General features: G+C 31.0%; 1 protein-coding gene across 1 annotated transcript; it reads right to left on the bottom strand.

Moving 5' to 3' along the window:
- Positions 1 to 2,362: 2,362 nt before the first annotated feature.
- On the bottom strand, positions 2,363 to 13,401 carry LOC114300874 (laccase-14). Its single transcript, XM_082874366.1, has 6 exons — positions 13,137 to 13,401; positions 9,634 to 9,785; positions 6,007 to 6,251; positions 4,799 to 4,927; positions 3,382 to 4,323; positions 2,363 to 2,903 (listed from the first exon to the last, which is right to left on the bottom strand). Exons 1-6 carry the CDS (start codon positions 13,239 to 13,241, stop codon positions 2,773 to 2,775), a joined length of 1,704 nt encoding a protein of 567 aa, XP_082730492.1. The 5' UTR covers positions 13,242 to 13,401; the 3' UTR covers positions 2,363 to 2,772.
- Between the last annotated feature and the right edge of the window lie 482 nt (positions 13,402 to 13,883).

Below are 13,883 nucleotides of genomic sequence, written 5' to 3'. Positions count from 1 at the left end.
CATTTTGTGATGATGTATGAGGACAAGAAGACTAATGAAGAGTACCATGTGTAGTCATAAAGTTATGCATAGAATGATTTTGAAATTCACTACCTCCATCAGATCTCAAAACTTTAAAAGGATAGCCAAATTGTTTTTCAACAAACATTTTAAACTCAGTAAATTTGACAAACACCTCACTTTTGTAAGTTAAGGGATAAAGCCAAGTAAAACGACTAAAATCATCAACAAACACAACATAATATTTGTAATCAAAGGTAGCACAAGAAAAGGGTCCCCAAACATTAGTGTGAATTAAAGCAAGAGGTTGATTAACAGTAAAATTGGACAGTTTAAATGGTAGTTTGTGAGATTTGACATAGCACAATCAATACAAGAGATGGGAGTCTTATTATTATTATTTAAGAACAAGTGCTTCTGCAATAAATGAAATTTAAAAGCAGAAGGATGCCCTAATCTCTTGTGCCAAGTATTAGCAGATGCAGTAGCATTAACAGTGGAACTATGGAAAGCATGATGAGAAGCAGATGGTGAGAAATGAGATGACAGAACAAGAAAATGATACAGGCCATTAGCCTGATAGCCTTTATATAGAATGGCCTTGGAATGATTGTCTTGAATAGAAAAAGAAAACTGATCAAATATAACAGAACAATTGTTATCTTTGGCTAGTTGATGAACATAAATGAGATTAGAAGAAATATTAGGCACTCACAAGACCTTATTCAACCGAAAAGAGTGATGAGGAGTAGGTAAAATACCTTGACCAGTATGAGTAATGGGAAGAGAAGAGCCATTACCAATGGTAACTTGTTCTGGACCAGAATATGGCTGATAGGAATGTAGGTGATGAAGATCATGAGTTATGTGATCAGATGCAACTGAATCAAGAAACCAAGGACTTAAACATTGAGAGGCCTCATCAGTAGCAGATGCAACAAAAGCTCTAGATGTATGAGGAGCAGAAGAACTGTTGTGTGGCTATGGCTGATAGGTAGATGATGGAAATAATGGTTGAAATTGAGTATCCAACCGATGCCAACATTCCAAAGCCGAATGATTGGATTTTTCACAAATCTGATAGATTAAGCCACAATTAGGCCTACTGCGACCTGAAAAATATGAAGATCTGCCACGAAAAGAAGAAGTAGAGTTTGATCTCCCAAACTAAGATCGATTGCCTCTGAAAGATCCTCGAGAATCATTTCGTGAACCACCTCTTCCGCGATAGGCTTGAAAAGCTCTTGAGGAATTAGGTTCTTTGACTGTAGCATATGCAACAGTGAGATCAAATGGTTGTTTAGCCTTTGCTTCAATATGTAAGGCCTCAGTACAGAGTAGAGAAGACAAATCGGCCATTGAAATACTTTCTGCTCGAGTGCAAATAGCTGTCTTCATAGCATCATATTCGCTCGGAAGTCCATTCAATGTAATGAGCACCACATCCTCATCATCAACAGTAGAAGATACAAGGCTTAATTGATCCACAAGATTTTTAATTTGATGGCGATAGGCCTCCATAGATTCATTCTTCTTTGAGATTGAATTCAGTCCATTTTTGAGTTGAATATGTGAACGAGACAATGATGTAAATCTTTTATCAAGATATTTCCAAACCTGAGCACTGTTTTGAAGATGATTCACAGATGTGAATATTGCAGGAGATAGTGTGGCTGTAACACAACTCAGCAGGTGAGCATCTAACAGCCTTCATTGAATTGCTTCAGGATTTGGAGCTTCAACACCAGATGAATTCTGGATTTTCTCATCAGGACATGGAAAGAATCCATCAACAATTTTTAAGAGATCTGTAGCTCGAAGGATATTCTGCATTTGTCCTTTCCAAACAATGAAGTTCGTACCATCTAACTTCACTGTAACCAGTGAACTGAGATTCGAGAGCAATACACTTAGATTTGAAGGAATTAAAGGTGTTGTAGATGATGATGCCATTGTTGCTCGTTGGAGCTTATCATGCTCTGATATCATGAAGAATTTTATCAACTATCCATCTTTATTTAGAACTAACACATTACATCAGTATTTATACAGAATAAGCAGCTATACTAACTAACTAACCACACACTAACAAACTAACCACTTTTCTAACAAACTCTGTTATACAACTATACAATGTAACTAACATACATCAGTCAAGTTACACTTGCACTAGCTTAGCATGATCATCTGATGATATATCTTTATCAATTTTTATATATTTAATTCCAACCAACTAGTATCATAATGATACTACACAAATAAATACAATTTATCTTACTAATATCACCATTAGTTTTTATGCTGAGATTAAATGAAAAGAGCACAAAATTAATTTTTATCAGTAAGTAGAGCACAACGAAAATTACAAGAAGCATACTATACTGATTTTGAAAATTACATTCGATGAGGGGATTAAATCCCACCAAAACAAAAACAAAAACAAAAAATACTTTGAAGACAACATCCTTAGCAACAATCACAATACCAAGCATTAAACAACATAGATAATGGAAACTTATCTCACACATGAAATTAATGGACTGGACATATTCTTCAAGTCTTCTTCTTCTTTTTCTTTCTTTTTTGTCTCAAGCACAATAGTAGAGAAAACCCTAATGCTTTGCAACATTTTATCATGACAAATATAAGATATTTATGCCCCTTATTTTCCCCTCAAAAGTAGCAAGTAGAAAGAAACTGATCCTCTTGACAATAGAGACAAGCAAAGCCAAATTGCGTGTGATGTTCCTCCGATCCCATTTGGTGAGAAAATTAACAAGGATTCAAGTACGAAGGCGGTTTCCGAATACTTGTTGCACTAGTGGGGCCATCCCGCACAATCAATACTGTATCCATACCCCAACTTGAATGTCTTTCTAAATGGCAGTGCATGAACCAAACTCCTACAAAATTTAAATTAAATATGGTTGGTTTTCTTTTTCTTCTTTTTTTAAATATTTTTCCCATGGACTTTGTTTTCACCTTTTCTTTTAGTGAATGTTTTCGATTTTGGATGAATTATAAATAAGTGTGTGCATAAAATAACATGTTTTTTCTTTAGTGGACTTCTTCCATTTAAAAAAAATAATAATAAAAATAAAAAAAAAAGGCTTCTACTTTACGAGTGCCTTAAAAAAAACAGCTGAAAAAAAAAAAAAAAAAAATCATCGAAGAAAAGAAAATCAAAATTATTGACAAACTAGGCTTTAAAACCATCCCAAAATCATTTTTATAATTCATGCCACTACTTTTACCATTATATCAAAACCATTTTGGCAAAAAATGCGGCATCATGTGAAGGCATGTTAGAGTGTACACAAATGACTATACAAACGGTTCTAATTGCGACCATCTTAATAACGTTGAAGTAAATAAACATACCTGGATTATCAGCTTTAAATCTAATGGCAGACCATCCATTCTTAGGAACCCCAACTGTGTTTAGCAAAGGTGGATCAACCAAATTAAAATTTTTCGGGTCCTTCGTGATGTTGAAATTCCCAAAACCCGATCCAACTACATAGAAGCTAAAACCATGCAAGTGCATTGGATGATTTTCGGCAGCACTTAGCACGTTGGTCCCTTGGAACACTATCTCCACACTAGCATTGTACTTCAAAACCTTCACCTTAGTCCCCGCTGTAGGGGTCACAACATCGTCAGACAACTCATCGGATGTGAAGTTGAAAACATTAGGTGGCTTGTCTGGAAAATCTGTGGTGAAAATTCCATGAATTTTTTTGTAGTAAGCTTGCAATACATCAATCTTTGGGTTTTCAAAACTAGCATTGTTCAAGCTTCCTGCTAGTTTATTGCCATTGGGTCCAGTACAAGTACCGTTAGTAGCACACGGTAGTGTGCCCACTGAAATAGTTATAAAGAGTCGCGTATCAATTTTTTTGGGGACATCTATTGGATGCTCCTTGCTTGCCAAGGCCTTAATGCGACGAACAAAATTCGTTACAGCATCGATGTCTGTATAATTAGGAAGGTTAGGAAATTTAGGTGTTGATGGAATTGTATAGTTTCCACTGTATTGGATAATCGCAGTTGTGGTAGTGTTATCGTATACAACTCCAGCAGACGCTCTTGCTGCCATGTAGTAGTGGCTTCGGCGCCGATTTGCAGTGACTAAGATATCCATTACTTGCCCTGGGGTTATCAAGATATAGCTGGTTTTTAAGGGTTTGATGTAAGCTCCATCCATTCCCACAACTGTGAGTTTATGACCAGCTACCTTGAAGAACATTTCTTCGTTCATAATTGAATTGATGACCCGAAGAAGATAGGTCTTGCCATAATCAAACAATATTTTGAATGTCCCTGTAAATATATAAGCCTTGTTACGCATATATATATATATACATCGAACCGAGAAGGGTTCATGAAATTAAATTTTTTGGTGTTTGTAGTAATTTAAGGTAGAACAATGCCTAAAACAGTACCTCAAATATTATCATGAAAATAAAAGGTGTATACTATATTTATTTTTAGGGTGGCCCCCTTTCTAGGTATGCCAAACTTGTGGTACATATTCATTTTAAATGTGATATTCATTATTGTTTTTCTAGATAAAATTTTGGATACTAATATTGGGTACCTAGAATTATTTTTTGTTTTAGTAATGCTCGGAAATCATGTTTGGATATCGTCTAATGTAACATTTTACATGGCACTAAACAAATGTGTTATACGGGATAGTTAGTGTTATTAAGACGCCAAATAAAATGTTTACACAAATGCAATTCTCAAATTTGGTCACTCTACAAGTTTATGTAAAATTAAATTGCATCCATACCTCGCTTAGAACAATTGTACAGATCACCTGGCTGACCATTGATAGTCAAAGCATCCGACTTGTTGGGTTCATCTCCACTTATAAGTGCTTCTTGAATTATTTCCATCACATCTCCCTTAAACCATGATGCTACAAGCGCAGAAAGAGAGGAGCAAATCATTCACACAATTATGTGCTGCATCCTTAAAAAGGAAAAACAAAAACAAAAACAACATATATTGCTCTAAATTCAGAACAACCAATAGGCACCTTTCCTGGACCCTAAAATGTGTAAGAGTGGGTCAATTAGATTAAACTTTTTATAGAAATAATTAAATGTAAAATTGAAACTACTCAAAAATCTGTCAAATTTACTTTTACACAAAAATCAGCTTTTTTTCATTTCTTTTTGAAAAGTAGAATTATCTAATTCAAAATTTAAAAATTTAACATCCAGTTTTGGTGGACAACTTAACAAATTAGAATTAATTTACTTTTAATTTTTATGTTTTGAATTTAGTAAATCACAAATAAGGCAATTCACACGAAGTTACCAACTGGGTGGGTTTAGTTTGAGAGCTCTGTTGCTCTTTGCTTCCCCTCTTGATTGTATCTTTGTTCTTCTACGAAGTAATCAATAAAATTGTCTTTTGTCGATTAAAAAAATAAATAAAAAATTAAGGCAATTCACACAACAAAATAGGCCTTTGATAAGCATGATGATAACATGGTAAGCCTTGTTTCTAATTTATTATTTTCTTATCAATAAAAAAATTAAATTTAATAAAAATGAAAATAAAAATATATTTAGTACACACATTTTCAAAAACTTATTTTGAAAATAAGCAAGAGTGTATCAGGGGGAGACACCAGGTTGTCAAAGGGCAAAGGTGGGAGGGCTTGTCAGGTTAGAGGGAGTCGTCAATGACAAAGGCAAGAGTTGGGGATGACAGGAAAGGGAGCGGGAAAAAAAAATATTTTAGTTTAATTTTTAATTATTTTACGAGATTAAAAAAAAATTATGTTTAGAATAATTTGTGAATTTTTTTTATAATTGAATAAATAATTGTGACCAAAAAAAATGATTGATGTGTATAATATAACACTTTATTTTATTAATTATTTTAACTTTTTATTTTTATTAATTATTTTAGTTAAAATTCTTATTCCCAAACAAGTCGTTAATAAGAATTTCTAAACTTTATGGACAGCTCAAACTTAAATCGTACCCAAAACAATGGGAAACTCTGCATCGGGCTTGGGAAATGGGTAAGTGGTTCCAGCTTTAGGGTAGACGATGATCGGACCATGCACTGTGGCTCGACTCCAATCACTGTGAGCATGCCACCATAAGGTTCCTTCCTCCTCTGAGAATATGATATCATAACTGAAATTTGCTCCTGGTTTGATAGGACACTGTGCGATATATTCTGGTCCATCTGACCACGGATTTCTTGGTTGCTCTACTCCATGCCTATCATTCATATCATATATTTAATTAGATATTTTCTTCTGAAATTTTGAAAATATGTGAAAAAGTTAAAAATAATTTTGAAATTGATATGAAATATTTCGCCTTCTTTACTATTTTATCTTTTGGGGAAATAATTTGCTAGTGGGGATTAAGAAAAAAAATTATCAAAAAGAGATAGACGTTATAAATATTAATAATTAAAATTATAAATTTTTTCATTAATATGTAATAATTTTTAAAGATTAGCACTAATTGGTAATTTCCCCTTGCCTTTTCTTGTCCACAAGAAATAATATACATTAATAAATAAATAAAAAAATCAATTTTCTTCCTCTAGACACAATTTATTTATTAATATAGACCTGAATACTTTTATATATTAATTTAGGAACTTGTTTAAAAGTAAAAAAAATTAGCTTTTAACTTATTCTGAGTCATATCATCTCTTTACTTTTTTATACATTTTTTCAAAAGAAGCCACAAAATATAAAAAAAAGTTAGATTTTAATTAACTTTTCAAAATAACCCGTTATAATAAAAAAATCTCATAAAAAATTTATTTGTATATAACATTATTTTGAGCAAAATCTTAATTTTATAAGATTTTTGTTTTCCTCACGTTGTCTCATTATGATAGCATTTATTTTCTCATCTCGAATATTATATACTAATATTTTAAAAATCAAATCGGTGAGTGAACTGGAAAAGAGATTGAGTGGACAGGTCACTGGTTCAACCGTCGAGTTGAATTAGAATCGAACCGTGATATCATAATTATTTTATAAATATTTTTATAATTTAATATATATATATATATATATATTCATCAAACATATATGTTTATACATATTTTATATTAATATTATATGTAAAAATATTAATTACGCATGTGTTTGAGGGAAATTAGTTTGAATACAATTAATATTATATATTTCCTATATATTAACAAAGAACCATGATGGTAAAGTGAAAATTCATACTCTTTGAAGCTTAAGGTATTGAGTTCAAGTACCTTTAGCATCAACTTTTCAATATTGAACCAAACATAGCAAACTGTCCGGTTTAAGCGTAGTTCGTACCGGTTTAGCTTAAAATGATCGGTTTTCAAGAAGGAATGGGTTAAAGGATATATCTGGACCGAACCGTAGACCGGTTGATGGTTTAATCGTTAAACCGGCTTGTCCGATTTTCAAAACATTGTTATAAAACATAAATATATATATACTGAATATATTGAAAATTCTATATATCTATAGTTGCGATTTTTGTATTGTTAGTTATGATTTATTGTGATGTTGATTATGATATTATTTTAGTTATGATCCAAGATTTTTGTTATACCTCATATGATATTTAATTATATATATATATATATATATATTGTAACTCTCAAAATATTGAATTATGTCATTTATAATAATCAAACTAACAAATGACAAAACTTACATTTCGGCCTGGTTTGGGGTGTTCCAAAAAATTCAAAAAATTACAAAAAAAAGCAAAACAGTAATCACTATTCACAAATTAAATATATATAAAAAATTTAATATACATAATATTTTAATCAAATCAACTTTACACAATTTTCGGTACTGACTTGACCCCTTTAGTACCGTGACAGAGAAAAAAAATTACATATATAAAATCACTAAGTTGGAGGTAATGTTGGGCCCGTAGGGACCCACCACAGGTCCCATTTTGATAATCCGAACCGTCAATGTGTAGAACTCGTCTGGTACTATATGGCTGTAAAAAATCACGATGATCGGATATAGCTAACTACATGATCAAATCAGTTTTGTATAAAAAATGGATGGTGTTATAGGTAACAGTTGACAAAAAAAAACTAACACGATCAAATAGTTATTATTATCCAATCAACATGATTTTTTATAAGCATATAGTACTCGACGAGTTCTACACATTGAACGGTTCCGATTAGCAAAACGGGAACTGTGATGGCCCCCACGAGCCAAACAATACCGTCCAATTCAAGCCCGAAAATGAGACAATCATTTCCCATCTCCTAACCAACCCACTACCCTACTCAACCTGTACGCCTACTCCACTTACTTCTCCTACACACTTATTTATATAATTTTTTAATATATATTTTTTTGTAAAAAATTAAAAAGTTAACCCGAACATTCATCTTTTTTTTATCAATTTTTTAATCTAAAAAGACAAAAAATACGCTTAAAATATCCCAAATAACCTCTTAATACACACCCCAGTGTACAGCATTACCCTATAGCATATAAGTACAAAAGAATATCTCTTTATTTCTATCAAAATCAATAATCCTTGTTTTAAGAGTCATATAAACCCAAGCAAGCTGCCAAAAGTCCTTTATTAATTGTTATTATTAGGGTAAATTATAAATACATCCTTGAAATTGTTTAAAATACGAATTATCTCATATAATTTGAAAAATTATAAATATCTCACTATCAGAATTTTTTATTTAACAAAATTAAATGAAAAAATAAAATTTCTAACTGTTAACCTATACAATAATAAAATTATCTGAATTATTAATTGAAATAAAAGTTTAACATTATTAAAAATTGTTAATTAACTTGATAATTTATTAATAAAATGACCTATTTATTATGAAATTAGAAATCTTAGAAGACAATATATAATTTCTAAAATTAAGAGATAATTTGTAATTTAAGTAAACCTTAAGGATGTATTTGTAAATTATCCTTATTATTATTATTTGTTTTTTTTCTGGAAAGTCCTTTTCCCATTGAGAGAACAGCTTGCTCAAATTCAAGATTCGTACAATATTTCATTAATTCAGCCTAACTGTTTTTACAATTTTTTTTTTTTTTTTTTTGGTTAATTCATAGGAAAGTAAAGACAAACAAAGGTCAGCATCAAAGTTAGATTTTTTAGTTTCGTAGGAGTAAAGACAAACAAGAACGTGAGACAATGCTGTTACGTCCACACACGAAAATCAAGTGTCTCAAATTTAAAATATCTAAATTAAATTTTAAATATTTTTTTCTAAGTAAATAATATTCTTATTAAAACGGATAAAAATTTTTACAAGCAAACAATGTTTGCCAGCTCCCTCACAAACATACATCGGACAAAGTCTCCATCTCGAAACTTACTTGCTATTATTGGCAGAAGTCTCACCTTTTATATTTTTATCATTTTTTATTTATTAAAAATATCACATAATTTAATATTACATAATATTTTGAAACTACTTAATAATTTTCCGACCAGATGGTCACCATTGCACTAATATCTACACTTGGTTTTAGAATCAAACTGTGTCGGTGGGTTGTATTGTTGTGTGTGTGCCTCTTCCCTTCATTTTTCTTGGTGCTAATGTGTGTGTGTGTGAGAGAGAGAGAGAGAGGCATACCAGTGAATGGTGACATTATACTTGCCTTGGTTCTTCACATTCACTATAATTCTATCACCTTTGTGGACACGCAAAGTTGGCCCTGGAAATAGTCCATTTACTGTCAATATCTTCTTTGTGCTACACAACCGTGTGTATTTAGTTTCCGTCAGCTTCACAACAAAAGCAAAACATTAGATAAGTTAAAAAAGAAAAAATTAAATTAAAGATCAATCAACATTCCAACAATACCATAAATATGTAAGATCAACAAACATATAAAAAATTATCATTTCTCTTTTTACTTTTGTTGTCTCTTATGAAATATTTGAAAAGGAAAATGATTGGTGGCCCTAAAAAAGTTGCCCCTAATACCCCTAATTTCCATTTTTGGAAACTGTTTTTTTTTTTACTTTCTTTTTCCTTTTTTTTTTTTTTTTTTTTACCTTAAATGGAAATACGGGGCATTCGAGCCCCCTGTTTTCGCGCCCTGAATCACGGCTGATTTGAAAATGCTATTGTCAGACAACCACAAAAGCTGAGGATTGACGGCTGCTTGACTGGAAAAGGTTTCAAGATGATTTTCACAACCAAAAAAAAAAAAAAAAATTTGTGGTCCATAACATCACTTTGCTTGGTTAAGGTTTTTCAACAACACTTTTCAGAAAATTTTACTTTTTTATTTTTCGTATTTTTTTTATTTTTGTTGAATTTTTTTAATATTTTAAGTAATTTTAAAAAATTTTAGACATACCTAACATAAATATACCTAAAAAGTAAAAAAATTTATGAAAAAAACCTTGTAAAAATTCACTAAATACTAAAAATATTTAAAAAAATATGAAAATTCAGTACTTTTTTTTGTATTTATTAATTTTTTAAAATATTTTATTACAAATTTTTTACTTTTTATATACATATAAGTAAGGTGCATCTTAAAAAATAAAAAAAATATTTAAAATTTTAAAAATATTTACTAAAAATAAAAAAATACAAAATCAGAAAACTCAATTTTTTTAAAATTTGGTTTGAGATGTTCTAAATAAGTGCACTTTTTCACTTTTTATGAAATATGAATTGGGTATGGGCTGGGTTTGAAGTGATATGATAGAAAGGTGATGTGACTTAAATAAAATGATATGATTTAAATAGGATAATAACTTTTTGACTTTTTTAATATATGCCAAACAAGGCCTTAATCCAAAAAACTCAAAGCAAAGTGTTTTTCTTTTCTTTTTTTTATCAACAAAATAAGGGAACTCTTTGTCTATATAAGTCAGCAAACAAAGAAGAATTACATCAATAGAGATAAGGGAGGTGGGTGCAAATAGTACCATAGCTGTACAAAACGATTCCAATTAAATTTACACCAAAATATGAGTGCAATCATATTCTTATACGGCAACTGGTTGGAGAGGATCCAACCAAAATATATTAAAAAAAAAAAAAAAAAAAAAAAAGGAGAAGTCAAGAAGCAGCAGACAAAAACAAAATGCACCTGCCACCACCCAAAGAGTAAGGGGTGGTTCAAAATGTTCTAAGCGTATTTTTTGATTTTTTTATAAGAAATTATATATATAAAAAAGTAAAGAAAATTAGTAAAAAAATAAAGAGAAGATGTTAATAGATATTAATTGATGTGATCTAAATAAGTATATATATGTAAAAAAATGTTTTTTTTTTTGGGCAAATTACATATACCTCCATCGAGGTTTAGCTAAATTACAGATACTCATGAGGTTTCGAAAATCACAGATACTCCCTGAGGTTTATATTTTCATAACAAATTGCTCCCTGAAGTTTATATTTTCATAACAATTTGCCCTCTAATTTATTATGCAAATATAACCTTCAGAAAGGTATCTGTAATTTCTCAAATCTCAGGAGAGTATCTGTAATTTTACTAAAACTCGAGGGGTATATGTAATTTCCCCCCTTTTTTTTTAGTGACCCCTATTAACTTTACAACTCATGAAAATCATTAAATATCTTTTGATGGGGCTCTAATTTGTTGGATATAGAAAACAAAATCCGGTACTGAGTTGCAAATGGTCCATAACATTGTTGATAATTAAGAGTTTTTTGGCATGACCTACCGTAGCATATTTTTTTATTATTTTATTTTTTTTATATATTATATTTTTATTTTTTTACATATCATTTTATAAAAAATTAAAAATTATATTTATTTAAATTATTTTAAATAATCTTTTAACAAAAAATATTAAAATATAGCCATGATTTTAAATAACAAAATGATAATACATATTTTTGACGAGAAAAAAAGAAGTTTTGCCGATAGAAATAACGTATAAAATTTCAAATATATATTAATATGTGTATATACAGATGTCGGGGCAGCTGACAAAAGTGCCTCTGAACCGCGTGATACAGTCACCTGTTACACTGCTCACTAACTCTACTTGCGATGAGGGTGTATTGGCCGATGTAATAAGGTGTTTTATCAGTTGATATTTAAAAGAGTAATGTAAGAAATTTAAAATTTTTTTTTACAGCCCTGTTACAGAGCCTGAAAGCCCCGGTTCGAATTTGAGAAGGAAGAAGGAAGAAGAAGAAGAAGAGAAGGAGGAAGATGAAGAAGAAGGAGAAGCAGAACTGGAGGAGCCATCAAAATCGGGCTGGAGGCAGAGGCGGAAGTAGAGACAGAGGCGGGGCTACGATGCGACGATCGGCCGACGAGCTGCGATGAGCTGCGACGACTCTCTCTTGCCTCTCGCCTCTGTTTCTCTCTCTCGCCACTGTTTCTCTTCTCCTGTGTTCAAAACGAAGAAGAAGAAGAAGAAGAAAATAAAGAAAATGTAAAAAAAGATGAAGAAAAAAAAATTGAAACCCAAAACGACGTCGTTTTGTATTTCGACCCGAATTCGAGCCACTGATTTCGGGCCCTCAAACATTTTTCTTTTTGTTAATATTTTTATTACATGTCTTAAATGAATGTGAGATGTACATGGAATTTACATGGTGTAAATCTCACACTTTAATAAAACATTTATGCTGTGTTTAGTTGAGAGATTTGATGAGAGATTTGGAAATAGAAATAGAAAAAATACTTGAAATATACTTAAATTTCACATAGTTTCATACACATTTTCTCATTTTCCTTTCCAAATCATTCTCTAAATTTCCTAACCAAATACAACATTAATAAAAATATTAATAAAATATTTAAGATTCCTAACATTTTCCTATTTAAAATTCTGGACAAAGTTTGGCACAGATCCATCATCCTGATATTTCTTCGCCGTCTGTGACTCCCAATGCAACGTCAGGACACACACCAGCAGTAAAAAAATGCATCGGAATATAGAAACAGAGAAATTTGAAGAATTGGAGGACAGAAGGTACTGGCTGTCAGAATAGTTATTGAAGTGAACATTGAGACCTTGGTATGGTGATGTGGTGCACAGTGATTGGTGACTAGATCAACAACAACCCAGAAATCTGGAGGATGCTAAGAAGCTCACAAAAAGTAGATATGGTGAAATGAGTAGAGGAATACTTACAACCCAATTAATGGTAGGGATGGGCTTGGCGGAGATACAAAAAACACACACATTCAAGAGCAAAGCCACTAGGAGCTCCAAGTTCAAGCTTTTTTTGAACTCCATATTCTCAAAGTCTCACTGCAGATAACGAGACTCTTGCTATATCTTACTCCTGGTCCTTCTCCAAAGCTCATTTATATAGGCTTTAATTAATTTATTTTTATTTTTATTTTTTTTTACTTTAGTGACGAAAAAGATTCTATCATTTTTTGCATGTGTCAATACTTCAACCATATTCTATCCAAAACAAAAGAAAGATAAAAAGAATAAATGGAGGAATACAAAAATCGATTATAGAATCAAACATAAATATATTTGGGTTGACCAGATTTTTTTAAATTGGATACCACTAATAAACTCTATAAAATGTTATTTATTTATGTGTATTCTCTATTTTATTCTGTGTTTAATTTGCATTTCTAGCAAAACTAAAAATAAAATTGTAATGTATACTTAGCAGTACTCTTAATTTTTTTTTTTTAAAAAAAAAAAACCTGTTAAGGTAAACCGGCCGGACGTCCAATGGACGTTCGGGAGGATGATCGGATAAATTCAAAATTCAAAAACTCTTCTAATTTTCAAAATGGAGAAGACGAAAGAGAGAGAGTAGCCAAACGTGAAAAATAAATATATTTTGAAATGTATGGTAGAATCACATTTTCAAAACTCTATCCAAACAGTGCATGCGAACAGAGAGATGAAATT

The sequence above is a fragment of the Camellia sinensis genome, chromosome 6, assembly GCF_055761805.1.
Source record: "Camellia sinensis isolate YWXY chromosome 6, ASM5576180v1, whole genome shotgun sequence".
NCBI lineage: Eukaryota > Viridiplantae > Streptophyta > Magnoliopsida > Ericales > Theaceae > Camellia > Camellia sinensis.
The sequence above is the reverse complement of the archived record's forward strand: the minus strand, read 5'-3'. Positions and strand labels throughout refer to the sequence as shown.

Excerpts from the sequence above, each read along its gene's own strand:
- LOC114300874 (XM_082874366.1), bottom strand. The coding sequence starts at position 13,241 with ATGGAGTTCAAAAAAAGCTTGAACTTGGAGCTCCTAGTGGCTTTGCTC. Across the intron at positions 4,928-6,006 it reads AGAGTTTCCCATTGTTTTGG|CATCATGGTTTAAGGGAGAT; the intron begins GTACGATTTAAG and ends CTGCGCTTGTAG. Across the intron at positions 4,324-4,798 it reads GTACAATTGTTCTAAGCGAG|GGACATTCAAAATATTGTTT; the intron begins GTATGGATGCAA and ends ATATATTTACAG.